Genomic DNA, 26,416 nt, shown 5'->3' with positions numbered 1-26,416 from the left:
CTGGCTCCCCCAGGGGGCTGGCCATGGTTCTCTGAGGAAATGCGGCCTCCCACGATCAGTGTTTCTGAGGAAGGGAATTCTGCTGACTTCCGCTTTGACCACATCATCCTCCCAAAGCCAAGTGGAAGCGTAGCCCTGAGGGCCTCTGGGCAGCCACAGCACGTACACCCCTCACTGCACCCAAACCCTGGGCTTGGGAAGGATAGGTGAGGAGAGGCCAGTTGACTTTTCTTTCTGTCACCAAACGGGCTTAAAAATCTGCCCAGGTAGTCGGAATTTGGGAGAAAGGAATTTGGTTGAGAGAGAGGATGGATATGTTAGAGACCTCTAAGGAAAATGGAGGAGACATTATGCTGTAAGAGAAACGAAGCAGCTTCTCCTTTGTTTATAGCCTAGAGAAAAGGCCAGAACACTGAAATCCAACAGCCCAGCCCAAATCCCTCAGCATTTATTCCGTGTCAGGTCTCAGGTGGGCTCTGGGTGAGCGTGGACACAGACCTGCCTTGGAGGGGCTCCTAATGAGGTGGCTGAGGCAGAAGGATTACAGTGGAAGGTGCTGAAGCGCTGGGATAGAAACATGCAGAGCACCCGTTCTGCGCGAGAAGCTGGAGAAAACGCGAAGCCCACTCCACGTCCCCGTCACACAGGCCCCTTTGCTTTCCTGCCAGCTTCTTCCCGCCTGGGGTCTTCACGCGCGCTGTGCCATCTGGAATGTGTGAGCCCCTGCTCTTCTCTCTTCCTCTGAGTCTTGGCTTAAATGATACTCCCGGGAGAGTGTGCCTCGGAGGACCTCGCTCTAGGGCAGCGGTTCTCAGAGGTGGTCCCCAGCCCAGATGCATCAGCTTCACTTTGAAATTTGTTGGAAATGTAAATTGTCGGGGCTACTCCAGACCACTTAATAAGAAATCCTGGAGGTGGGACCAGCACCTGTGTTTTGACCAGCCCTCCAGAGGATTGCGATGCACTCTCAGGTTTGAGAATTCCTGCCTTAAGGAGTTTCCACTCCCCACCCATCACCCTACTCGAAGTTCTGTGAAAGCAGGAACTGTTTCTGTCTTAGTCACCATATCCAGTGCCCAGCAATGTGCCTGACATGTAGTAGGTGCTGTAGAAGAGAAACCCAACAGAAAAGGTCACATTTGTGCTGGGTCTTGAAGAATAGGTACGAGTTTTCCAAATAGAGGGGCAGAGAGATGGAATTGTAGGCAGAGGGACCTGTGGATACAAAGATAGAGAAGCAGCTCAGCAGAGCTAGAATTGTGAGCGTGTTAGGGGAGGACATAAGGATGGGGAGACAGGTGAAAGGTTTGATTGTGGGGAATAGAACACCAGCCTAATGAGTTGGGATTTTATCATCTAGGCCATATGGTTCTCAACCCAGGTTGCACACTAAAATCACCTGGGAAGCTTTTAAAAAACACCAAGACCCAGGCCCCACCCAAGACCAATTAAGTCAGAATCTCTGGGGGTAGAACCTTGGTATTTTTAAAACATTCTCTATAAGATTCTAATGTGCATCCAGGGTTAAGAATGCCTGCTGTAGGCAGTGGAGAATCATGGAAGTTATTTAAGCAGAGGTATGATCTAACCAATGTGTGTCTTAGGAAGATCATTGCGGGCAGACTGGAGGGTGATGGACAGATGAGTGGGTGGGTGGATGGGTTGGTGGGTGGGTGGCTTGTTGGGTGGATAGACGGGTGGATGGATGAACAGGTGGATGAGTGGAGGGCTGGATGGGTGTGGGCAGAGGTGTGGGGCTGGAGGCAGGAGGACCAGTCAGGAGGTGACCCTAGTCCAGGAAAAGAAAGATGATGAGGGCCTGGGTGGTGGCCAGAGAAGGGTGAATTTAAGAGACTCCTCACCAAGAGAGCAGAGAATCTTGGAGACTTCCTGGAAATAGAGAGGGGGTGGGGGAGGGGGAAGTGGATGGTGATTCTGAGATTTGGATCTCAGGCGACTGGTTGGATGCTGATGACATGAACCAAGATAAGAACTGCAAGGGGAGAAGTGGGTTTGGGCAGAAAATACTTTACATCCCATTTCCACAGCTTCCTAGGTGGCGATGGAAATGCAAAGATGAAAGGAGAGATGAGATAATTGAGCTGTTACCTAAATTACTTCAGGGGCTGAGCTCAGCCTGGGATGCAAGAATTGAACAGCATCAGGGAATTAAATGTGCAAAATTTATGGAAGTCACAGCCAGAAGGTAAGTTTCAGGGGAAAGGAAAAAGGTCTCGAAAGGGTGCAAAAGTGCTGGGACAGCTTGGGGACCATTAATTAGGTCACCTGGCCAGGGAGAGACTGGTTAGGAGAAAGAGTGGAAAGGAGGCGCTTTCCTTATCAGCAGCTGTGGGCAGGAGGCAACACAGACGCAGACGGGATTACAGGGGCGGCAGAAGGAGCAGAGGCAAGGAGGGGAGAGTTACCCGAAAGCAACCAAGGACTTGTCAAGCTAAAGTGAGTGGCTGCTGAGGAGATGAGGCCTTGGTTCATTCAGGTTTTCATTCACTCATTGTCTGTCTCCGCGTGTACGTGCCAGGCAGGCGAGGGGCTGGGGATGCAGCAGTAACCACAGCAAGCAAGACCCTGCTCCACAAGGCTGCATTCGGGTAAGGGAGACACACAAGGAAGCAGAAGATGATGATACAGCCTCATAAATGTAGTGATGGGAAGGAGACTATGGGGCAGAGGAGGCCCCCTCGCCCAGATCTGGTGGAGGGGTGAGCATGGATGGCTTCCTGGAGGAAGCACTTTCTAGACTGAGAACTAAAGGCTGGAATGGAGTTTGACAGTGGAGAGCTTTCTAGGTGGAGAAATATGATGAAAAAAGGCCTAGAGAGAGCAGGTTGGTGAGTCAAACATAGTCAAGGGGACTCAAGCATCATGTCCTGGAGTGATGGGGGGAGAGTGAAAAACAAGGTTGGAGAATTAGGAAGAGGCCACGTAGTTAAGGGCCTTAAGTCCCAGTAGAGAGTTTGAGCTTCATCCTGAGGTTGGCGGGGAGCCACTGAGGGGTTTAGAGCAGGGGAGTGAAAGGATAAAATTCCACTTTCAAACTCTCACTCTGGCTACTGCGTGGAGGATGGGCTTGAGGGGGCCAAGAGGGAAGTTGAGGGATTCAAGAAACATTTAGGTGGTAAACTGACTGGACCCTGAGACTAACTGGTTGGGAGGGAAAAGAAGATGCTCAGAATGACTCCAAGTCTTTCAGGCTGGGTGCCTGAGAGCAGGGGTAGCATTTACGGAGATGAGGAACATTTACAGGGGCAGGGTAGGGAAGGAAGGCGATGAGTTTTATTTGAAGACGGCGAGTCTAAAGGGCTTGTGGAACACTCAGAAGGCGATATCTGGGCTAGAGAGGTAAATGTGGACGCCGGCAACAAGCACTTGGATGATATTTGAAACCATGGAATGACCTGGAACTCTTTACAAATGCACGTGACCACCACGTGGCAGAAAAGGCAAATTCTCAGGAGGCCTGTCGAGGCTGCAGCTGGAGGGATGGGGCAGGGCTGCGCTCCTCCTGCCCTGGTGAGCTGGAAGAGGCCTACAATGGGGATGACGTGCCAGCCCATCCTCTGCAGACACTGTCCCAGGCCTGCCGTGCAACCAGCAGCGTCCATCCTCTGGGTCCACTCCAGCACGGGAGGCTGCTTCTGCTCTCCCCATCTTCTCCCAGCCCTGGCTCCCCTCGTGTGGGGCAGCTCACTTGGAAACTAAAAGACCGGGGTGAACAGGGCTGTCCACAGCCAGGGTCAGGGTGGAGTTGACCGCTCTGTGGAGAGCTGCCATCTGTGGCCTTGGCCACAATGGTACCTGGCTCTCACCACGTCAGAAAGAAGAGGGAAGGCCACAGATGGGGCCCAGCATGGTGAGACAGAAAGACACGATGAAACAGAAAGACACCTGGACTTGGGGGGGGAGGGGTACCCCTAAGTCCATACTGCCTGTGTGACTATATGCAGGTCTCTTAACCCCTGTGGCCTGCCTACTTAGACCATATTGTCAACCTTGGTGTTAAACACCAGAAAAAAGCTCCAGGGTCATTCAGCAGTTCCCCCACTCAATACATTCTTATTGCATATTTCACATGGACCAGTCCCCTGGGACATGACATGGAGCGCAACAGACACAGCTCCTGCCTCCACGGAGCTTACAGTCCAGTGGGGGAGACACATAACCCTCAGAGAGTTCAGCACGTGTGGATGGAGTCACAGCCACAGAAAGTGCCAGAAAGGAGAGCATCGTGCATGAGGACTCATATCGAGGGGACCTGGCCGTATTTCGGGGGTCTCTAAAGTGTCCCTAAGGAAGGGGCCTTTCAGCTAGGCTCTAAAGGAAGAGATGGGGGAGGCAGGTAAAGGGGCCAGGAGAGTGGGCTTGTGGGTAACGATTCCAGGCAGAGGGAACAGAATGGGCAAAGGCTCACTGCGGGGCAGGGAGCTCGGTGCATTTAAGGCACCGAATGAAGGCCAGTGTGGCTAGAGCCCAGGGAGCAAGGCAGAAGGGGGGCAGGTGCGGGGTCCCGAGGGCTCCAGCCAGCGCACCGATCACCATCCCATGGGCCATCTGGATTGTACCGGGACCGCAGGAAGAAGCATCCAGGCCACGTATGGCAGAGCTGGACACCGGCCTTCTCTTTTCAGGAGGTTACTTGTCCCTTTTGAAAACAGGACCCCTTTGACCTGAGATCCAGCTCTCCATGCTAGCAGCCATTTTGCCTGCTGCAGCCACACTTCTGGAAGATGCCAAAATGAACCTGGGCAGGCGTTCTGTCCTCTAAGGCACATCTGGAGGGCTTTTCTCCTTTTCCAGTCTTGCATCCCTGTGTCCACAGAGCAGGTGGAAGCTGCTGAGCTAAGGTATAACTGAGAACTTTCACATAGATGTGTATGTATTTTACTTTTTACAGCCAGAAAACAGCAACGAAAATTTCTGGTGAGTCACAGCTTTCTTTCCTTGGCTAGGGGAGCTGGGTACGAGGATCCAAGCAACTGCAGCTAGAGGAGCGAGGCCTCGCCAAGCTGGTGAGTTGGGAAAATGAAGTCAGCAGTGAGCCAGCTTCTCCCTTCTTCTTCTGGCTGGGCACCGGAAAATTCCACTTAGCAAACAGAACCCATTTCCAGGCCTGTTGAGCCCCATCCAAATGCAGATGAATGCAAATCCACTGCCCGGGGATGGTGGTCCCTCCGGGAGGGAGGGGAGCTCCTGCAGCTGACCCCGTCCCCAAGACGCGGAGTCCCTGCCTCTGGCTTCCCACTCGCTTCCAAGACATTCCAGGGTCTTGCACTACGCTTGCTTGGGCAGCTGCCAGCAAAGCTCAGAAAAGCACTCCCTCAATTAGTTCCGGGGCCCAAAAAGTATGGTTAACCTCTTGCTACCTAAGTTGCCCCAATCAGGATTTGGAATTCCTTGTCCTTGCTGGGAGCATGAATCATTAATTCTGAAAATATTAACTGGGTGCCATGTTTTGTGCCAGACAGTGCTAAGCAAAGTGAGTCATGCTCCCTGATTCATGGAGCTTACGGTCCAGTAGGGGCCTCAGGTGACAATCAAATAAGCACGTAAGTAGATAGGAAATGGCGTCGGTGATAAGAGCTGTGAGAGAGAAATGCATGGTGCCTCCTGAGTCTATAACGGAGGGGGGGCAGGGGGGGGAGTTTACCTCACCCAGGGAAGATGGAGGTGGTCCTTCTTGTCACTGAGACATTAGCTGAGATGTTTCTCCTGATTGAGGCCTTCCCTGCCCCCCAGCGGCTCCTGGATCTCTAGTACACCACCCCATTTTATCGTTATTACAGCACTACCACGCCTGACATCCGTCCTGTTCATTTACTTTTTGTTTCTGTCTTTGACCCCTTTCCAGCTTACATCTGTCCTCTTCACCACTGTTTCTCTGGTGTCAGGCAGGTCTGGGCACACAGTCAGCTGATAGGTGAAAAGTGCCCAGAAGGACGAGGTGGGACCAAAAAAATGCGTAGGTTGTACAGTGGCCTACGGATAAGGGAGAGCATCCCCAGCAGTCGATATGAAGGCTCTGCGTGCATGGGCGCCTTCCCGAGGGCAGAGCGGATGTCCAAGGGGTGGAGACAAGGACACAGAGGCAGCATAGACCAGGGCCTTGAGGGACAGAATGAGCATCTGGGCTGTGTACTGCTGGACACCAGTCTTCAGTAACAGAGCACCACAGATGGGTCACTTCAAGAGCAGAAATGTATTGCCTCTCAGTTTTGGAGGCTGGAAGTCTGAGATCATGGTGTCAGCAGGGTTGGTTCCTTCTAAGGGCTGTGAGAGAGACTCTGTTCCGTGTCCCCCCCTCAGCTTCTGGCAGTATGCTGGCCATCTTTGGTATTCCAGCCATCTTTGGTGATCCGTGGCATGTAGACACATCACCCCAATCTCTGCCTTCATGTTCACGTGATGTTTTCCCTGGATGTGTGTCTATGTCCAAATTCCCCTTTTTTTATATTATAGGGACACCAGTCATGTTGGATTAGGGCCCACTCTAATGACCTCATCTTTACTTGATTACCTCTGTAAAGACCCTATTTCCAAACAAGGTCACACTCTGAGGTACTGGGGGTTTAGGATTTCAACATGTGAACTTTTGGAGGACAAAATTCAACCCCTAGTAGGCTACTACCCCAAGTGGATCAGGAGTCTGAGGAGAGTTTACATGGTCACTTGGGCATCTTTCCTGTGGTCCATCAGAGGAGCAAATGGACCTACGACACAGAGGATAAAGTCTAACCTCCTCCGCCAGCATTTAAAGCCCATTTAAGGCCCAATCTGCTGCCTGCCCAGCCCTCTCCCTCATCCCCCTTTCTGCTCCAGGCAGTGGGTGAAGCTCTGCGCCAGGAATGGGTTTCTTCATTTACCTATCTTTTGCCCCCCAAGGCTTCTGAGTCTATTGTACTGGGAGTTGGGGAGCATGGCTCTGCTGCTAATTGGCTGTGTGTTCTTGGGCTTGCGGCTCGACCTGTCTGAGGCTTTACTGCCTCAGCCATCAAATGGATGCGTGAGGGACGGAGTGGCCAGTGAGGGCCTTTCAGACCTCTGTGACAAGAGCAACCATATATTTCAAAACCAAATGTATACATGTGACCTGACAAAGGATTTTTTTCCCAATTCCCCAACTTATTTATTTGAAAAGCCTAACAAGAAGCACAAAAATGGAAACAGTGAATGGCTATTTTCTACACTTTTATGTATCTAGCTTCAAAGACAAGAAAGTGAGGCTGCTGAAACCTGGGAAGGACTCTTCCTGGGTCACATGCATCTCCACCTCGCATCTGTGCATTCACTCGCTCGGAATGCCTTCCCCTCTTCACTCCACGCAGCAAAATCTACTTCAAAGGCCTTTCCTCCAGGGATCACCTGAGATCCACAGAATGTTCTGTCTGAACCACTCATTTCAATCTTCTCGTATAGTTACTTCCAGATGACATTTTTTATCTTCTCGCTTAACTCACTCGTCAGTTGCCCTCCACACATGTGGGCTTGTGTCATCACTTATTCTATAAGCCCCTTGAAGGCAGGAACCACCTCTCATATTTCCCTGTATCCCTCCAGAGCCCTTGGCAGACTCTAATTCATTCACTCATTCACTCACTCTTCTAATATCCTTTGAGTATCTGCCATGTGCTAATAGGCACCGTCCAGTCCCAGGGGATTAAAAAGATGACTGGATGAGCCTTGAGAAGGCTCACGATCTAGTAGTTGAACTTAAGGCAAACCAAGAAGTCTTATGGCCATTGTTCAGAACACCTTTAGTTGAAGTGAAGGAAAAACTTACTTCAGACTGGCTTAAACAAAAATGGTAGTAATGGGAGGAAGAAAAATTTTCAGGATCAAAAATTTTAATTAAAAAAATGTAAAGGAATAGGAGGTTATTGCCCTCAGGCATGGCTGCATCCAGGGGCTCAAAGGATGTCAGCGGGACCTGGTCTCTATCATTTGGCTCTGCTTTCCTCTCTCTGTACTCGCTTCACTCTCAGGCAGGCCCTCTTCAAACCAAAAGTACCCTGACTGCTAATAATCCCAGTAAAAAGAGGGCTTTTCCCAACCTGTTCCACCAAAAATCCTGGATTGCAGGTCGCTAGATTAAAGCTCTGTGGCCAAGAGGATACAATGCTGGTCACAGGCTCACCATTGTTCAGGGATGATTCCCCAGAGGAAAATCTAGGTCTTGTTATCAAAAGAAGAAGGGAGGGAGGCTGAGCAGGGGAGAGTAACAGACGTTTCCTATATTATGCTGTGTGAGGAAGGGGATCTCAGAGGAGTGGGGGAGGGAGCGGCTCATTCTGCCTCAGGGTGGATGGGTTATCACAGAAACATTTGCAGTGGGCTTGAAGCACACGTAAGAGTTTGCTGGATGGGAAACACAAAGACAGACATATCCTGCAGGCAGACGGAAGGCTGAGTGTGAAGCTGTGAGGTCAGACAAGACATGGATGTTCCGGGGCTGAAAGAAGTTCTTTTGGGCTCGGGCAGCAGTGATGCAGGGCATGGTGAAAAGGTGGCAGGAAGGGAGGAGCCAGACCACGAAGGACTTCGAAGGTCAAGGCTGAATGAAGGTTTTGAATGGTCCAGTGATATGATCGCTGGGCGGGAAGGCCAGGTGGGAGGCAGAGCAGCTGTCCAGGTGAGGGGGGAGAATTTGGGGCTTTGCCTGGGAGTCACCGGGTGGCAAACAGTGGATGTGAGGCTTCAGGGCAGGGCAGCCCCTTCATGAAGCTGAGATCTGCTGACTTAGAAGCTGCTGTTGGCTGACACCAGCCCTGAGACAGTCATTCCATAAGGGAAGAACTACATCCACTGGGTCACCTGCCCGAAGCAGGTTCTGCTTACCCATGCTGGGTGCTATGGAGTCACAGGCTGGGGTTCAAATACCAGTTCTGCTCCTCACCAGCTGGGTGAACTGGGAAGCTAGTCAAACCTTTTCTTTCTTTATCTGTAAAACAGGGTTGATAACGCCTACCTCACAGTGGTGCTTTAAGGATTAAATGAGGTAATTCATAAGACACTCTCAGCATCAAACCCAGTGCCTGATAATAGTAATAATCATTATTACTGGCATCACTATTATTGCCACCAGCACCTCACTTGGCTATTGGGAAAATCCATTGACTGATGTATGTGACCATACAGCCCATGGTAGGTTTGCTATAAATGTTGGTTTTCCTCCTCCCATTACTACCTTCTCTCCCAGTAAACCCTTATGTGTACTTCAAGGCCCAGTGCCAATGGTCCGGAGACGCCCCCTCCACCCTGAGGATCACTCCTCACACCTCAAAGTGATGGCACACTGGGTCTGGTTCAGCAGCACTCCTGAGCTCCCTTTTGACTCGCTGAATGTATTCTTGGTACTGGAACAAAAATTCCTGCCTCATTAGGCAACGTCTGGCCAACCTCATCTTCTCTTTCCCTGTGAGAACTTTTGCCTTGGTTTATCCACCTGCAAAATGGGTGCATCACGTGGTACGTGCAGCACCCGGCAGAGGAAGGGCGCTGACCCACAGTTCCTCCGGTCAGTTCTTTCACCAGCCAGCGGGGATCCTAAGCCAGGCCCACCCTGTCTGGCCTTCAGGTCCTCTGCCTGTCAGATGGGGATGATGACACCTTCCCTCACTCCCTCAGCCCACCAGGACTCTTGGGAGGATTTAAGCAGCTAAAGGCTAGGAAGGCACTCTGCAAAGTGTAAGGTGCTGTATAATCTTGGAAGATCATTATTGTCCTCTTTGCCTAATGGAACTGGGTCAAAACTAAACCCCTGCATATCACTGCTTGCTAATTACAACAACATCTATTTTATCTTTATTACAACTTCTATTTTCATTTTTAGAATAAAATTCAAATGATATACACATATCTATGTGTATCAAGCATATCCAAATATAAATAAATCACGTCCTGGTTAATATTAATACTTTGGAAGTTGCTGATTACAGTCTCTGAGGATTCCAGGAAACTGGGTGTAGGATCTGGAGAGGCCCCAGAAGGAAAAACTGGAAGGAGGATAAGGGGCTGTAGCCATTGCAAAGACCACTCAAGGGGCTGACCCTCCTGCCTTAAAATCCCTCCCAGCAATGAAAACAAAGGTGGGGGATGAAGAGGGTGGAGATGAAAGATGTTCACTTTCCAGGAGGAGCTGGCAGGGGCCCTTGGGGTATCTCATGTTGGCTTCAGGATTTCTGCCATCCTGCACACCACCATACTTCATACCTCCCTGTCGAGTGTCTCTTTTTACTTAAATGGATTTATTTACAAAAAGGACTCTCCCTAGTCTTAGTTAAAATAAAAATTTAAAAACCAGCTTTACTTGCCCTAAATAGAAGGTTACTGGAAAAAAGTAAGTTCCAAACAGTATCACTGAATCCTAGGCAGAGGCTGATACCCAAGATCTGCTGTCTGTTTGTTAAATGGAGGGTTAGAGAGGTGTTAGCAACACACTAGAACCAAACTATAACCACAAAGACTGAAAGAGAACTGAAAAGATCAGTCACTATTTATGGCACACATGCTATCGATGATCCCTCCCTCATTCTGAGGAACACTGATCCGGTCTGACAAACCTTCACAATGTGCCCCTAAAACACCCAACTGTGTGGTGTACACACCTCCATGGATTGGGCACTCACACCTCCCAAGGCAGCCCTTTTCTTGCTGGACAGCTCTGGCTACTGGAACGTTCTCAAGGTTAAGTTAAAGTCTGCTTTTCTGAAAATGCTATCCTTGGACCTCACTTCTCTCCTTCAGCATCCCCACAAGTCTATTTCCTTCAAGTATTTGAAGAAAGTATTCAGTAGTATCTTGGTCTTTTCAGTTATTCATTCAAAAAACTTTGATAGAGCTTCTATTGTATGTCAGAGAGAGAGAGGGACTAGAAATGGCCCCTTGCCGTCAAGCAGCTGGCAGACTGAGGTGGGAGAACGAGACGTATGAACTGGATCATTCCTTGATAATCTGACCCGAGCCCCAGGAGAGTGACATACAGATCACCATGGCAGGCCAGGGGAGGAGCAGTGACTGCGAACCTGGGACCTGCAGAGGGACTTCGCAGAGGAGGTGAGCCCTGAGCTGGCCCTGGGGAGACGAGCATGAGCTGACCAGCAGAAGGAGCCCTCTGACGCCCACACGAGGAGGATGTGGTCTGATGGCTGACTCTCCGGGAACACGAAACCAGCCCAGAGAGGTGAGGGGACACACCGAGAGGCATGCAGCTAGAAGAAATTTTGCACTTTGGAGCCAGTTAAACCAAGATTAGAATCCTAGATTATCACAGTAAGTGAAGTAAGTCAGACAGAGAAAGACAAACATCATATGATATCACCCAAATGTGGAATCTAATTTTTTAAAAAAAGATACAAATGAACTCTTTTACAAAACAGAAGCAGACTTACAGACATCGAAAACAAACTTATGGTTACCAAAGGGGAAACGTCGGGGGGAGGGTTAGTTGCATCAGGAGCTTGGGATGAACGCACACACACTACTATATATAAGATAGAGAACCAACAAGGACCTACTGTATAGCACAGAGAACTCTACCCAACATTCTGTGACAACCTATATGAGAAAATAATCTAAAAAAGAATGAATATATGTATATGTATAACTGAATCACTTTGCTGTACACCTGAAATTAACACAACATTGTAAATCAACTATACTCCAATAAAATTAAAATATTAAAAAAAATCCTAGTTCTGCCAGTTACCTGTTCTAGCTGTGTCCCTCTGGACAAATTACTTAATTTCACAAAACCTCAATGTTTTCAACTAGAAAGACAGAGATAGTACCTGCCTCAAAGGTCACAACGTTTACCATGAAGGTTAAATGACACGATCCATGTCAAACATCTATAGGGCACCGGGCGTATGGTAATATGGATATGGGGGGAATTTGAAAGATTAAACAACCTACACAGCACAGACACAGAGCCACCAGGAAAGAGTCGGCTGGCAACCTGTCCTAGGAGAATACCAGCTCTGGACAGCATTACTGGAAAGCCATCACTGGTGCGATGGTAGCCATAGTAACAGCAGCAGCTATGAATGGAAATGCGATTCGCCACCTGGAGGACCTCCCCCATTATCCCCACCTCAGTCTGAGCAAACCTTTTCATTATGAATCCTTTGCACATTTTACTCACTAGAAAAGTGCTTCTATCCTTAGGATTCACCTGGAAGGCTAAGTCTAAATTATAGCATCTTTTTAGGGAAATGCTACATCTGTGGAAACAAAAAGTCTGTGATGTTTTATCCCCCCAAAGAAGCATTTTCTTGGCAATCAACTTAGCTGCTCACTGAATCCTCCCTCTCAACTGCTCCGTGAAGCTAAGAGATGCTCCAAACCTCCTGTGCAGAGAATATTAAGCATTATTCACTGACTGGCCAAGCACCTCCCAGCTCCTTCCACACTCTGACTTTCCACAGTTTAAACATATTTGAATAGAATTCCCTGTTGTTTTTTTTTCACAGCTGTCCAAATAGCAGCAACCAACACTTAGACTTCTGGAGGGAGCATTTTTAGCAGGTATATCCCCGGAAGGTCAGGGGTGTCAAAAACGGAGGGAGTCAGAATTCTAAGAAGGGGGCTGTGTCACCTCCCACACTATTTGCATGTAGCTTGAACATTCCAGAGGGGAATCCAGAGTTTGTCTCAACAGAGCTTTTTAAACTGGGTCCCAAGGAGCGCTTGTTTGGTAAAAAATTAATAAACATCCTGAGAGAGGGAGAATCCTGTGGTCAAACAGCCTTCAGAAAGAAGTCAACAGGCTTATTTATTGTAAAACCTCTCAGAGCCTTTCATGGGGAATCTCTAAGGGGAGGCACAGAGTGGCAGTCTTTCCCACCTCCACTCATTCCCACTCTCTTTGCCTCCTTCCGCACGCCCCACCACCAGCCTCCACAGCTGGACAGCTCAAGGTGTTGGAGTTTCAGAAAACACTTCTCTGGAGGAAGAAGAAATCTTAGTTCCAGGAAACCTCTGGCTGCCTAGACCTACCAAATTTGTTTGCAGGACACCCCTCTACCCCCAGAGGCAGGTCTTAAGGTCCCCGTGTGCCGCCCTCCCCAGCACATTCCTGCTCAGGACAGGCTCCCAGCCTCAAAAAGGAAAAGGCCAGCACATCTGGCCCGGCTGCAAAAGGGCAGTGGATTATGGATTTTATGCTGGGGGAGAGGAGGGGTCTGGAAAGCCAGCACAACCTGAAAGTGAATTGTAAACAATTTATCACCTAGAAAGTCATCATCCTGGGCAACTCTTCAGCAGTGAATGGCCATCAGAATCCCCTGGAGGGCTTGTTAAAATACAAATTGCTGCCCACCCCCACCCCCCAGAGTTTCTCATTCAGTGGGTCTGAGGGGAGGCCAGAGCCTTTGCTCTTCTGACAAGTTCCCCCGGGATGGGGACGCTGAAGCTGCTGGTCAAGACCACACTCTAAACTAGAGCTCAACTTCTGCGTTCCCGATTCCCCAATGAAGGACTGTCCTCTCAGCAACCCTGTGCCTGTGCCAGGTACCACAACTGGTGGTACCTTTGCCTTCACCCAGATGGCCTCCCCAAGCTCCTACTGCAGCCACAAATGTCCCCTTCCCTGCCCCCAACCACCCCCAGCCCAGAGTCACATTAATTACCACCTGACCTTCATTCATTCATTCAACAAACATTCAGTGAGGACCAACCATATGACAAACCTGGTGCCAGGTGCTAGGGACCCCAAGTCAACAGCCACCCCCTCTTCCATCTCAGAGCTGGCAGCCCAGTCGTCAAAAGAGGGACAGACAAGGAAAAAAGGTGACTACAACACAGGGTGGCAGCTTTTGCCTTAGGCCCTTCTCAAGTCCCTTCATCTCAAGTCCATAACAGATTCTTCTCTTTTCCTCAATTCTGCCTCTGACAGATTTCCCAGCACCTGTCCACTCTCTGTCAGCTCTGCTATCACCCAGGCCCTCGTCACCCCTGCCTGGAGAGCTATACTCCCATCACCCTGCTAGTCTGCTCAGCTCCACTCTTGTCCCCTCCAATCCAGGGTGATCTTTCAAAAATGGAAATCAGATCATGCTACTCCTACTGAGGATGGCTACGGCTCTCCTCACCACCAGTTCCAGCCCCATTGGCCTCTCTTCCCCTCACACTGTCCCCCCGGCTGCTCCTTCTCACTCCTCGGGTCTCTGCTTAAATGCCACTTCCTCCAGAAGCCTTCCCTGGCTGCCGTTTTAGCTCAGTGTGGAGGATTCAAGAGGGCTGCGAATCCTTTGACAGTCCTCCAGTGAGAGGAAGGCTTTATTTTCCCTCCCTTGAGCTAGAGCTGAGAAAACTCTGATCAAGAGAATCTCGGCAGGGGCTGGAGGTGGGGTCCAAGAAGACTGCGGATTGCCCTCCTGCCACCTCGGTGCCCTGAGCTCCCACGACTGAAGTGAGGCCCTGGCCCCATGTGGAGAGGGAGGCAGCCCAGCTGAGCCCAGCCTTACAGCTGTCTTCACCAAAGTGCCAGGGAATGTGGGGGAAGCTGTCTTAGACCCTCCAACCCAGACCCTAGCAATTGTTCCATCCCAGCAATCATTGGATTCGTTTATTTGTTTTCTATGTTTGATTTGCATCTCTCTCCTCCACTAGGTGGTAAATTCCACCACAGCAGGAACCAAGTCTGTCTTGTTTGCCACTGTAAGCCAGGGCCAGGCATGTGGTAGGTGCTCGATAAATACCTACTGAATAAGCGAATCAACAAGTGCAGAATATTGTGGGCACACACAGGAAGGCACCAGGTCAGACTCAAGGAAGCTTTGCAGAGGAAGTGACATCTAAACACTGAGGCCTAAAGAGCAAGCAGGTGGCAGGGTTCAAAGAACAGGGCCTCGGGGACTGGGTGCCTGCCCCAAGCACACCACCTATGGACATCCCCCACGCCACGTGCGAGAGAGAGAGAGAGAGAGAGAGAGAGAGAGAGAGAGAGAGAGAGAGAGAGAGAGAGGAGGGACAGTGTCTCATTAACCTGTGTCTTCATCATGAAGCACGGTCTAAGAAAATAAGAGGTCCTCAATATACACATTTCAAATATGATGGCCCACATGGCTTTTCGGAGAGAGATGCCTGAGCTGGAAGCCAGGAGCCCTGGGTTTTCTCACTCAACAGCTCACGATGTGTCCTTTGTAAAATCCCACTCAGCTTGCCTGGCACTGAGTTGGCTTGAGATAAAACCACTGGCTCCCTCTCTGCATCCCTGGGTTATCATCAGGATTGTAAGAGAGCAAAGACGTCAGAGTGCTTTGAAAAAAGTGTTAGAATAGAAATATGTGATGGTAGAAAAGACACACGTGATAATGTTTTTCTCTGAATGTTCAACCTGCCCCAGGTAAACTGTCAGGGCCACCAGCTGAGCCTTTCTTTGAATCAGGTGCCACATGGAACTCAGTCTGGGTTAGTCTAGCCCAGACTCCTCCTGGGTACCTCCTGGGCAGCTGTAAATTTTTCAGCTGCCCAGGTGGAGAGGGAGCAGCTGGAGCCGTAGAGAGACGGAGCCCATGGAGCAAAAGGAGGAGCAATGGACTTGGAGTCAAGAGATGTGAGTTCCTGTTACGGACTGAATGTTTGTGTTGCCCCAGAAGTCATATGTTGACACCCTACTCCCAATGTGGTGGTGTTGGGACATGGGGCCTTTGGCAGGAAATTAGGATTAGATAAGGGCGAGAGGAAGGGAGCCCTCATGATGGGATTAGTGCCCTTGTAAGAGTCTCTAGAGCTTGCTTCCTCTCTCTGTTCCTCTCACTGTGGGAGGACACAAGGAGAATCAGGTGTCCGCAAGCCACAGGAGGGCGTTCACCAGAACCTCACCGCGTCGGCACCCTGATCTCAGGCTTCCAGCCTCCAGAAGTGTGAGGAAAAACATGTCTGTTTACAAGCCACCAGTCCGTGGTACTTTGTTATAGAAGCCCAAGTGGACTAAGGCAGTGCCCATCCCAGTTTTGCCACTAATTTGCTGTGAGATCTCGGGCAAATTAATTCCCTCTCTGAACCAAATCTCTCAGCCATAGTGAGCTTCATAGACCAAGTAAATCCCCTCCCTCCCTTTCTTCCTCCCTTCCTCCTGCTCACTCACAAAGGCCCCACCTCTGCCCCGAGGGGGCCCAGTGTAGTAGGAATAAAATGACCAGACCCATACCCTGAGAGGGTACCTGGCAGATAGGTGGACCCTCTTAATAAAGGATCTACAAGACAGCAGGACAAGGCTTCTCTGGACAGCCAGGACAGAGCACAGCACAGACCCTGTGCACTGAGCTCCAAAGAAGAGGCAGCCAGAGGTCAGGCTGGTTGGCCCCGGGGTCAAAGGGCAAGTCCAGGCATCCCCTGGAGACTCCTGCTTCCAAAAGCCATCGGGGGCAATGCCAAAGCATTAGCCTCATGCAGAGGGCCTGCAGCAGCTGCACTGGCCAGGGCCACACCCTAATTAGACATTTTCAGAGTGTGTCCAGCGGCCTGCTTGGCCGGACTGCCAGCTGGGGCTCCTGTTCTGTCTGGTGGCCTCGGTTAATGAAGCCATGAGGGGCTGACTGAGCTCATTACAGGCAATGCAAGGGAAGAGGGGATGCCCGCCCATGCTCCCCCAGTGCCCCGCCTCCCTCCTCTCCACCATGTTCACACCGAGAACGGGAAGAGAGCTGATTTCAAACCAAGAGGAAGGAGGGGGGCAGGAGCTGAGCTCCAGCCGGATCACACAGCCTGGATGGCTCCCCTGACAGCGCAGCCAGAGACATGGGTTTCTGCAGTGTGTCTGTGGTTTTAGGAGAGTGTTCAGAGTCCATGGCTATTCTCAGACCACACGCAGGCCCTTTCTTATCTCAGGCCAAAGAGGCAGAATGAGAGCAAAGGTTCAAATCTGTCACTTTCCAATAATTGGCCCACAGACATGTTTGTACAAGCCACTCAGTCAGAGCTTCGCTGTCCTCATCTCTAAGATGGGGTAGTAATACCCATCCAGCTCAGAGTAAGTAGTCAGTTAATGTGCTCAATAAATCATCACTGCTGTTTTTATTATCAAAAGGCAGGCAAGAAAAGGCACAAAATGTGAGCTTCTGAGTGGTGGGACTGCGAGCGATTTTTTTTTCTTCTACTTTTCTACATTTTCTAAATGGTATACAATGAGTATTTTACTTTTATCATTTAAAAAAGCACACACTTTCTCCAAAAAATATATCAGGAAAACAAGATTATGTATGAAAGGGCCCAGATAGTGCCTGGGAGGAAGTTATTAACAGAAGCATCCTCCTGCAATGAAAGTTTGAATAGATGAGATTGGGTGGAAAAACATGCATGGTATTTGCAAAAGTGTAATACATTTTTGCCCTTTAATAAAGCAATTTCTTCTCCCCAAATGTCAAGGGAAGAAGGCACAATAGTGAGTGTTCAAATGCTGAGGCACCGATTTAGGGAGATGTTGAGGGGAGCTTAAAGGAACAGCACTCCCTGGCCGGAGCAGAATGCAAAAGACAGAGAGAGCAAGGTGGACGCAACTAAACAAAGGGTGGTCTATACACACAATGGAGTATCATTCAGCCTTAAAAAGGAAGGACATTCTGACACAGGTGACAACATGGGTATACCTTGAGGACATTAGGCGAAGTGGAATAAGCCAGTCACAAAAGGACAAATACTGTATGATTCCACTAATATGAGGTCCGTAGAGCAGTCAGACTCATAGAGATAGACAGTAGAATGGTGGTGCCAGGGCGGGGGGAGAGGGAAATGGGGTATTATTTACAGGGTGCAGAGTTTCACACTTGTAAGATGAAGCAAGGGTTCTGGGGAAGGATGGGGGTGATGGTTGCACAACAGTGTGAATGTACTTAATGCCACACTCCTGTACATTTTAAAATATTTAAGGGCTTCCCTGGTGGCACAGTGGTTGAGAGTCTGCCTGCCGATATAGGGTACACGGGTTCGTGCCCTGGTCTGGGAAGATCCCACATGCCGCGGAGCGGCTGGGCCCGTGAGCCATGGCCGCTGAGCCTGCGCGTCTGGAGCCTGTGCTCCGCAATGGGAGAGGCCACAGCAGTGAGAGGCCCGCGTACAGCAAAAATATATATATATATATTTAAGATGGTAAACTTTATGTTATGTGTATTTTACCACAATTTAAAGCTACGTAGAGAGAAAAAAAGAGATCGAACCCAGGGGAAAGAAGAACGGGGCAGGTAGGATGAAACAAGTCTCTGGTCTCCTGGGGTTGAGGGCCATTCACTGGAGAGATGACCCACAGGGGAGGGGGACCTCCAGGGAGTACGGCGGAGGGGGAGACAGGTGTAGGAGGATGCATCCCGGTGAGGTCGTGGCTCCTGCCCACACTTGGCGGCTGGCCCCGCGGGTTCTGAGCTAGGGGCATTTGCAGCTGGAGAACTCAGCCAGGGACGTGCCCAAGAGGACCAAGCCTCCCTCCCTCCTCGAAATCAGAGCTTGGGGTATGAGAAATTAGGCCCTGGAGGGTGTGTGTAGGTAAATAAGCAACTAAGGCAGCAACTAAGCCTGGCACCGTCCTCCAGGGGAGGAAGGAAGGGGAATGCTTTGAGCATCTGTTTCACAGGGAAGAAATTCTGAGGCCATTGTGCTGAAGGAATGCAGACATGGGCTGGCTCACTCCCAGATAAAAGAGAACTGGGGAGAGTCAGGATGTCCTGAAAGGAGGTAGGCTGTCACCTTGGCCCAAATGGAAGACAGCGCAGAGCCTGGTGCTTGGTGGGATAATCACAACAGAACAATTTATTGAGCACTTAACTCTCTGTGACAAGCACTTCTCTTGGGTCCCTTGTGTATTCCCTTCAGCATCTTTATGGGTAGCAACTATTTCTAGCTTCACTTTACGCTGAGGAAGACTGAGGCTTGGAGTTGGAAGTCACCTGCAGACCCCGGGCCCTAGACGCACACCATTTGCCCCCAGTGAGTCCTTGCCTCATTTCTGCTTCAGCCCCAGCACTGCCTCCCACCGCCCCAGACCCCTGGCCCCTTCTCACTTGAACTGGTGCTCCCGGGAGCTGCGGATCTTGGAGGAGAAGCGCTCAGCCAGTTTCTCCAGGCTGCGGGAGTACTCAAGCTCGATCTCGGCTTTCCGGCGGAAAAACTCCTGGAGGTCCTGGAGCAGCTGCAGCCTCGACTCAGACTGCTGCTCCAAGCACTTGAACTGCTCCACCAGCTGCGTGCGGATCTCTGCGGACAGAGGCAGGAGCAGGCTGTTAGGCGATGGTGGGGAGAGTAGAGGGACCCACCCAGTCGACCCAATGCCAGTGGCCCAGGCACTGCAATACCATCTGCCACCCAGAGCCTCTCCAGACATTGGCAGGACGATTTGGCAAATGCCAGTTTTGGCCATGGTGTAACCCAGTGTTTTCCAAAGTTGAATCATTGCACGTCACCACCACGATTTTTGCCATATCCACACACGACCAGCATTATTATTTCTTCTGTATGATCTAGTAAATTTGCTCATTTTTCTTACTGGAAAGAACTTACAGTTTTATGTCATTATGACAAGTGTAAAACTAGAACGACTTGCCACCCTGATACACAGAAAATTTATTCAACAAAAACAGAAACTTTGTAAAATTCTCTCTAAAGACTACTGCTATCAAACGCCCTAAGCCTAAACTGCTTGATCTCCATCAACAAGAGGAATACAGGAGCATGAGAGGAGTTAAAGACAGACTTTCTCCAGGTATAGTCAGGACTGAGCGAGGGCTAAGCGTTTCAGTGTTATTCACTCTTAGGTTTCAGGGTTATTTAAGGCCATGCCTGTGTTCTACTCTGAATCACCTTGAATTCCATTGCATCAACATCTCAGGTATGTAGCCCAGACTTCAGGAAATCCTGACAGAGCAAATCAGGTCTGTGCAACCAGGGCAAAAGTTCATAAGCAGGGGCTAGAGATAAAAATCACAGCCAGATCCCAGTGGTTCTGCCACTGCTGCCATCTCCATGCATTAACCCCTTCCCTGCCATCCCACGAGCTGCTCAAGAGATCAGTCTCCCCACACTATGCTCACACCAACTCCCTGCTCAAAACTGCCCAAGGCGCCCCCGCTCTGGCTGAGTATTACGTCCAACTCATTAGCACAGAATTCAAGGCCACCCATCACCTGGCCCCAAACTTCATTTCTCTGGATTTACCCCCAGTGGACTCTCCAAGCAATCCAAACCAGTCCCTGAGATGTCCAATTCCTCCTGCAGAAATGGGCCTCCTGTCTGAAAAGGTGGCCAGCACCATCTTAGCATCCTTTGGAGAAATGGTCTTCAAAGGGGGCAGCCCTACTCTGGGGCACTCGAAGCCTTCCCAAGGGGCGCACAGGCAGGAAGTGTTACAAAGGAATCGGTTTGAGATCCTGTTTCCATTCCCACTCTTTCCTCCTCTGCCTGAGAATGTGCCTCAGCATCTCTCCTTTCCCACCTCACTCTTTACAACCGTCCTCTCTCTTTGCAGAAGAAAGACTAACTTCTCCGTCGTCCAGAATCTGGCTATGGTGCAGTGCCCCAAAGTGTCAAGACAGACTTTGAGGACGATTTAGAATGTTGGTGCTCGCAAATCTTCTTTAACCTAGTTCATAAATCCTCGCTCCTCAAAGTGCGGTCCATGGACCAGTAGCATTAGCATCACCCATAGACTTATTAGAAACACAGAACCTCAGGTCCCAACCCAGACCTCCTGAATCACAATCTGCATTTTAACAAGATCCCTGGATGGTCCTTATGCACCTTAAAGCCATCAACCATTCATCCACATCATTATGAGAAGTATTTCCCATACTGTCTTACTTTTTATTTTTAGTATTTTTCAAATTATAAAACATTGATATTATTTTGATGAATTGTATGATAAATCAATCTGAAATAAAGATACTTAGGGTTTTATGGCCAAAGGAATTTTTTTAAAGGTCCATTTCAATTTAAATACATATTTTGGGCAAAAAGAATAGAGCAATCAATAAAAAAGTTCAGGGACTTCCCTGGTGGTCCAGTGGTAAAGAATCTGCCTTACAATGCAGGGGACGCGGGTTCGATCCCTGGTCAGGGAATTAAGATCCCACATGTCACGGGGCAACTAAGCCCATGCGCCACAACTACTGAGCTTGTGTGCCTCAAAGAGAGAGCCCACGTGCCGCAACTAAGACCTGACACAGCCAAAAAAGAAATAAAATAAATAAATAATAAGTAAAAAAATAAAAAAGTTCAAGCATAAAAATATATTACAATAAAATTCTGTGAAGGAAGTAGAAGGAAATTATGAGCTCAAGAAGGTAAAGACAGGAACAATGTAAATGTAAAATTTCTGCCTTGTATAGGTCATTTTTGATGAGTGGTGGTGGATACCAATATATTGTGGTATTTATCTTATCACCTGGTAATTCCACTCATGGATCATACCCCAAAGAAATCAGTGTTTATGTCTACAAAAAAATATGGAAAAATACTCATAGAAGATTTATAGCTAAATATTAGAAACAACCCAAAATGTCCATTAAGAGTAGATAAGATTTTTTTTTCAGTAGGGCAATTTATTTCAAAATGCTTGTCACTCTTAAAATAGTAAAGTAAATTTATGCAAAGAGTAGGTAAGATTTTTTAAATGTGAGATATTCATTCAATGGAATACTATACGATAAGGAAAAAATGAACTACTGCTTGCTACCTGCTTAACTCTCCTTATGTTGATGGAAAGAAGGAAGAAAAAATGAGATCATGCAAAAATAGTTTATGGTGATAGAGGTCAGAGAAATGATCACCTTTGGGGGATACCGACTGAGAGGGGATGTGAGGGTACATTCTGGAATGCTGGAGATAGACTATCAAGGTTACACCTTGATCTGGGTGGTAGGCACACTGGTAAAAATGAACTGAGCTGCACACTTAAGATCTGGGCATTCTACTGTTTATAAGTGATACTTCAATAAAAAGGCAAACTAAAAATTGCTGTTATTTAGTTTCCATTTGATACATTTAAGAGAGTAGGGTAATTTTGCTCTAAGAGGTCAATATTTACAACACGGCAGAAATGATATCCTTTGTAACTATTTAAACTTCTAATGAAACATTTCAGATGTCAAGTTAAAATGTGTGGGGCAAAAGAGATTTTTTCCCCCAAAGTTCATTTAGAGGGTAGGCAAGCAAAAAAGTTTTAAAACCAGTGCTTTAGAGCCCAAGCTCTGCTCCTCCCAGGAAGTCCTGGACAGCTCAGCCCTCATGACCCTCCTATGAACTCCCTTGGTACTTGCAATTAGTCTCAGACCGCCTTGTACTATTTTTTTAATTCTTCATGTATGCGCGTCATATCGCCTTAGCTCCCCGAATGAAATTTAAGTTCTAACAGTGGATTCTCCCAGCACACATGGTATGTCAGTATCTGTATAGCAAATTACTATTTGCCTTTACCAAGTGCATTTACCCAAGGACATCAATTGCTGTGATTATGGGAATCTCACCCAACACACACACACACACACACACCCCCCACAAGCACCATACACACACCACACATACACCAGACACACATACAACACATGCCACACACTCACACAAAACGCACACACTCACCATGCACGCATTTACACACACCACACACAACCCACCACAGATACACACACCATACACAAACCACATACATATACCACACAAACTCACATACCACACATACACCACAACCACCACACACACACTACAAACACACCACATACCACACACACACCACACATGTCCACATGCACACTCACACACATACACCACACACATTCACACACACCACACATATACTATTCCCACACCAGACATGGATATTATTATTATCCATTTTTACAGATGAAGAAACCAAGGCTTCTGTGTGAACCAATCAGGAACTTGTCCAAGGTCACATTTTGTTCTATGAACTGTAACAATCTACGCAGGCACTCCTTGACACAGCCTACTTGTTAAATTGGATTGAGATGCCTTCACTCCACAAGTGCAAACCCTGCCATATCAACACATAGTTACAAAAATGCTTTCTAAATATTTTTTTTTGATGGGAACCATTTTTAAAGTCTTTACTGAATTTGTTACAATATTGCTTCTGTTTTTATGTTTTGGTTTTTTGGCCCGGAGGCATGTGGGATCTTAGCTCCCCAACCAGGGATCGAACCCGCACCCACTGCATTGGAAGGCGAAGTCTTAACCACTGGACCACCAGAGAAGTCCCTAAATATTTTTAAAATTACTTGTAGACCATCCACTATTTAGGACTCATAATAACCTTAATAATTATTGTGAGCACTTACAGAGCACATCATGTGTTCCACGCCTGATGCTGAGTTCTTTGGATATTTATCTCACAGAATCTGTATAGCACCCCCTCTAAGGTGGGTGCTACTAGTATTCCCCCACTTTTTCCCCATAGATGAGGAAGTGGAGGCTCAGAGGTAAGCAGTCTCTGGTCATAACAGCTGATGTGTGGCAATTAAGCTAAAAATCAAGCCCAGCTCCTTCAGATGGGAGCAATGACCCTCCCAACTCCTCACTTAACTGAGGCCATACTACTTGCTTTAAAAGACTTGAATCTAACTTCTTGTGTATTCAACTTCTTGTATCCTTTTTGTAACAAGACAGTGGGCTAAAGAGATATTATTTATCAAAAATGCTGCAGCCACTGCCTTCCTCCATTATAGGGCATGATCAGGAGCCAATGTTCTCATATTTTAGAGGAAAATCTCATAAATCACACTGTGCTGACAGGAGATGATTTGGAAGGAGCAGAGAAACCTCCCCCAGTTCACACAAGCAGCTGGAGGCTCTAGCAGCTTGGACGGCTCAGAGTCAAGTCTTTCTAGCAGGAAATGCCCTGGCAGGAGCCGGACTGCAGCCTGCTGGTGCTGTAGAACCCTGCAGGGATTTGACTACCCATCTCCTTATCTCTAACTCCCTTCCAACTTGCTCTTCCTTGGAGCCAGCACAGATTTGGTTTTTCTCCTGGAAGATTTCAAAAGGAGGGGGAAATAAATAAATAAATAAAACAATTTCTCACAAGGCACAGACTTCATTCAGAAGACTGTCCCCTGGGAGTGGTTCCAGGCTCAGCACAGCACTGAGTGGCAGAAAAATCAAAGGGGGTTGGGCAGGGAGGAGAAGGGGCTTGGGAAGTCGGAAAAGGCTTTGATATCAGAACCTTAGAGCTGCAGGGGACCTGCATGACTCCTGGCGCTGCCTCTGGTTTTACAGACAGAGGCGTGAAGCCCAGAGAAGGTCTCCTGAAGCACAGCTCTCCCTGTGTTGCTCTCCTGATAAAACTCTCCATGGAGTAATAGGGGAGAACAAATCCTACTCCATATTTGATGTGCTTCTTTTACTTTAACCTTTGTATTCTATTGCTTTTGCTACAAGTTAACCATGAAAAGAATGTTGCCTATGGCCTGAAATATACAGGATAGCCCTTCTCAAGTCTCCGGCCTTTAAAGGAGTAACACTCTTCAATTCATATAGAGATAAAAAAGTTGCAGAACAGAGAATAACATTTGTCCTGCTGGAGGTTTACAAGAACACTGTGACCAGGCCTGCGTAAACAGATGCAGGAACAAAGGATTCAAAGGATTCCTGCGCCAAGAAGTTTGCAACCACCAACCACACCCCCTCCCCTTTTAGTAAGAAAGAAGCCTGAATCCTGACTCCGGGAAGATGGTCCTTTGGGACACTAGTCCATCATCTTCTCAGTCTCCTGGCTTTCCAAATAAAGTCACTATTCCCTGCCACAACAACCCGTCTCTCAAATTACTGGCCTGTTGTGCCGCGAGCAGGACGAGCTTGGACTTAGAAAGATGACTCCCTATTGCTTACAGGATAGAGGCCAAACGCCTCCGACGTTCAGAGTCCAAGAGTCGACAGCCTGCCTAACCACCCCCCTTAACACTCCCGCTTATTGTGCAAGCAACAGTCTCACCCAAGACCATGGCGCCTGCACCAATGCTACCACCCATGGCAATACTCAGGTGACCCACGTTCCAGGAGGACAAGTTTCCTCACTCTTCACCCCACTCACAACCACAACCTCACAAGCAGAGGGAGCAGGGAGATTCTTCAGATCCAAGGTAATTAAGAATTCTTTTTTTTAATTTAATTTTATTTTGATTCTTTTCCCTCTCTTTTTTTAAATTTTATTTATTTATTTTTGGCTGCATTGGGTCTTTGTTGTGGTGCGCGGGCTTCTCATTGCGGTGGCTTCCTTGTTGTGGAGCACGGGCTCTAGGTGCACAGGCTTCAGTAGTTGTAGCACATGGGCTCAGTAGTTGTGGCTTACGGGCTCTAGAGCACAGGCTCAGTAGTTGTGGCGCACGGGCTTAGTTGCTCCACGGCATGTGGGATCTTCCAGGACCAGGGTCTGAACCTGTGCCCCCTGCATTGGCAGGCGAATTCTTTTTTTCTTTTTTTTTTTTTGCGGTACGCGGGCCTCTCACTGCTGTGGCCTCTCCCGTTGCGGAGCACAGGCTCCGGACGCGCAGGCTCAGCGGCCATGGCTCACAGGCCCAGCCGGCATGTGGGCATGTGGGACCTTCCCGGACCAGGGCACGAACCCGTGTCCCCCACATCGGCAGGTGGACTCTCAACCACTGCGCCACCAGGGAAGCCCAGGCAGGCGGATTCTTAACCACTGCGACACCAGGGAAGCCCTCTATTTTTTTTTTTTTTAATTAATAGACTATTTTTAGAGCAGTTTTAGGTTTAAAGAAAAATTAACCAGAAAGTACAGAGTTCTCATATAACCTCCCTCACTCTCCTGCACAGATTCCCCTATTATTAGCCTCTTGCATTGGTGTGGTACATTTATTACAATTGATGGACAATACTGATATATTATTATTAACTAAAGTCCATAGATTACATTAGGGTCACTCTTGTGTTTTACATCTATGGTTTTAAAAAATGCATCATGTCATGTAGGCATCACTACAGTATTATAGAGAGTATTTTCACTGCCCTAAAAATCCCCTATGCTCCATCTAGTCATCCTTTCCTCCCTCCTCATCCTAACCCCCAGCAACTACTCATCTTTTTACTATCTCTGTAGTTTTGCCTTTTTCTAAAGGTCGTATAGTTGGAATCATACATTATGTAGGCTTTAAAACTGGCTTCTTTTACTTAGTAATATGCACTTACGGTTCTTTCATGTCTTTTCATGGCTTGATAGCACATTTCTTTTTATTGCTGCATAATATTCCATTATTTGTAATAATATTTATGGTTTCTGTATCCACTCATCTTTTTGACAATTATGAATATTTTGTGCAAGCTTTTGTGTAAACATAAGTCATCACTCCATCTGGATAAATACCTTTTTGTTAAGTAATAGACTAAATTTAAGAGCAGTTTTAGGTTTACCGGAAAAAGAGGGAATTCTAGTTTTAAAACACAGGAG

The 26,416-nt window shown here is 48.2% G+C and overlaps 1 protein-coding gene across 5 annotated transcripts in view; it reads right to left on the bottom strand.

The window, feature by feature from the left end:
- The window catches only part of SRGAP3 (SLIT-ROBO Rho GTPase activating protein 3), a 251,736-nt gene that overhangs the window by 116,191 nt on the left and 109,129 nt on the right, over nucleotides 1-26,416 (bottom strand). For all 5 annotated transcript variants that reach the window (XR_009542706.1, XM_060161300.1, XM_060161301.1 and 2 more), the window contains exon 2: nucleotides 19,008-19,200. Coding sequence is in view for 4 of the 5 variants with exons in the window: in XM_060161300.1 (XP_060017283.1) it covers nucleotides 19,008-19,200 (193 nt within the window). In the remaining variant the exon portion in view is untranslated. The remainder of the gene's footprint in view (nucleotides 1-19,007; nucleotides 19,201-26,416) is intronic.

This window comes from Lagenorhynchus albirostris, chromosome 10, assembly GCF_949774975.1.
Source record: "Lagenorhynchus albirostris chromosome 10, mLagAlb1.1, whole genome shotgun sequence".
Lineage (NCBI taxonomy): Eukaryota > Metazoa > Chordata > Mammalia > Artiodactyla > Delphinidae > Lagenorhynchus > Lagenorhynchus albirostris.
Note: the sequence above shows the minus strand (reverse complement) of the source record. Positions and strands in the feature narration are given on the sequence as shown.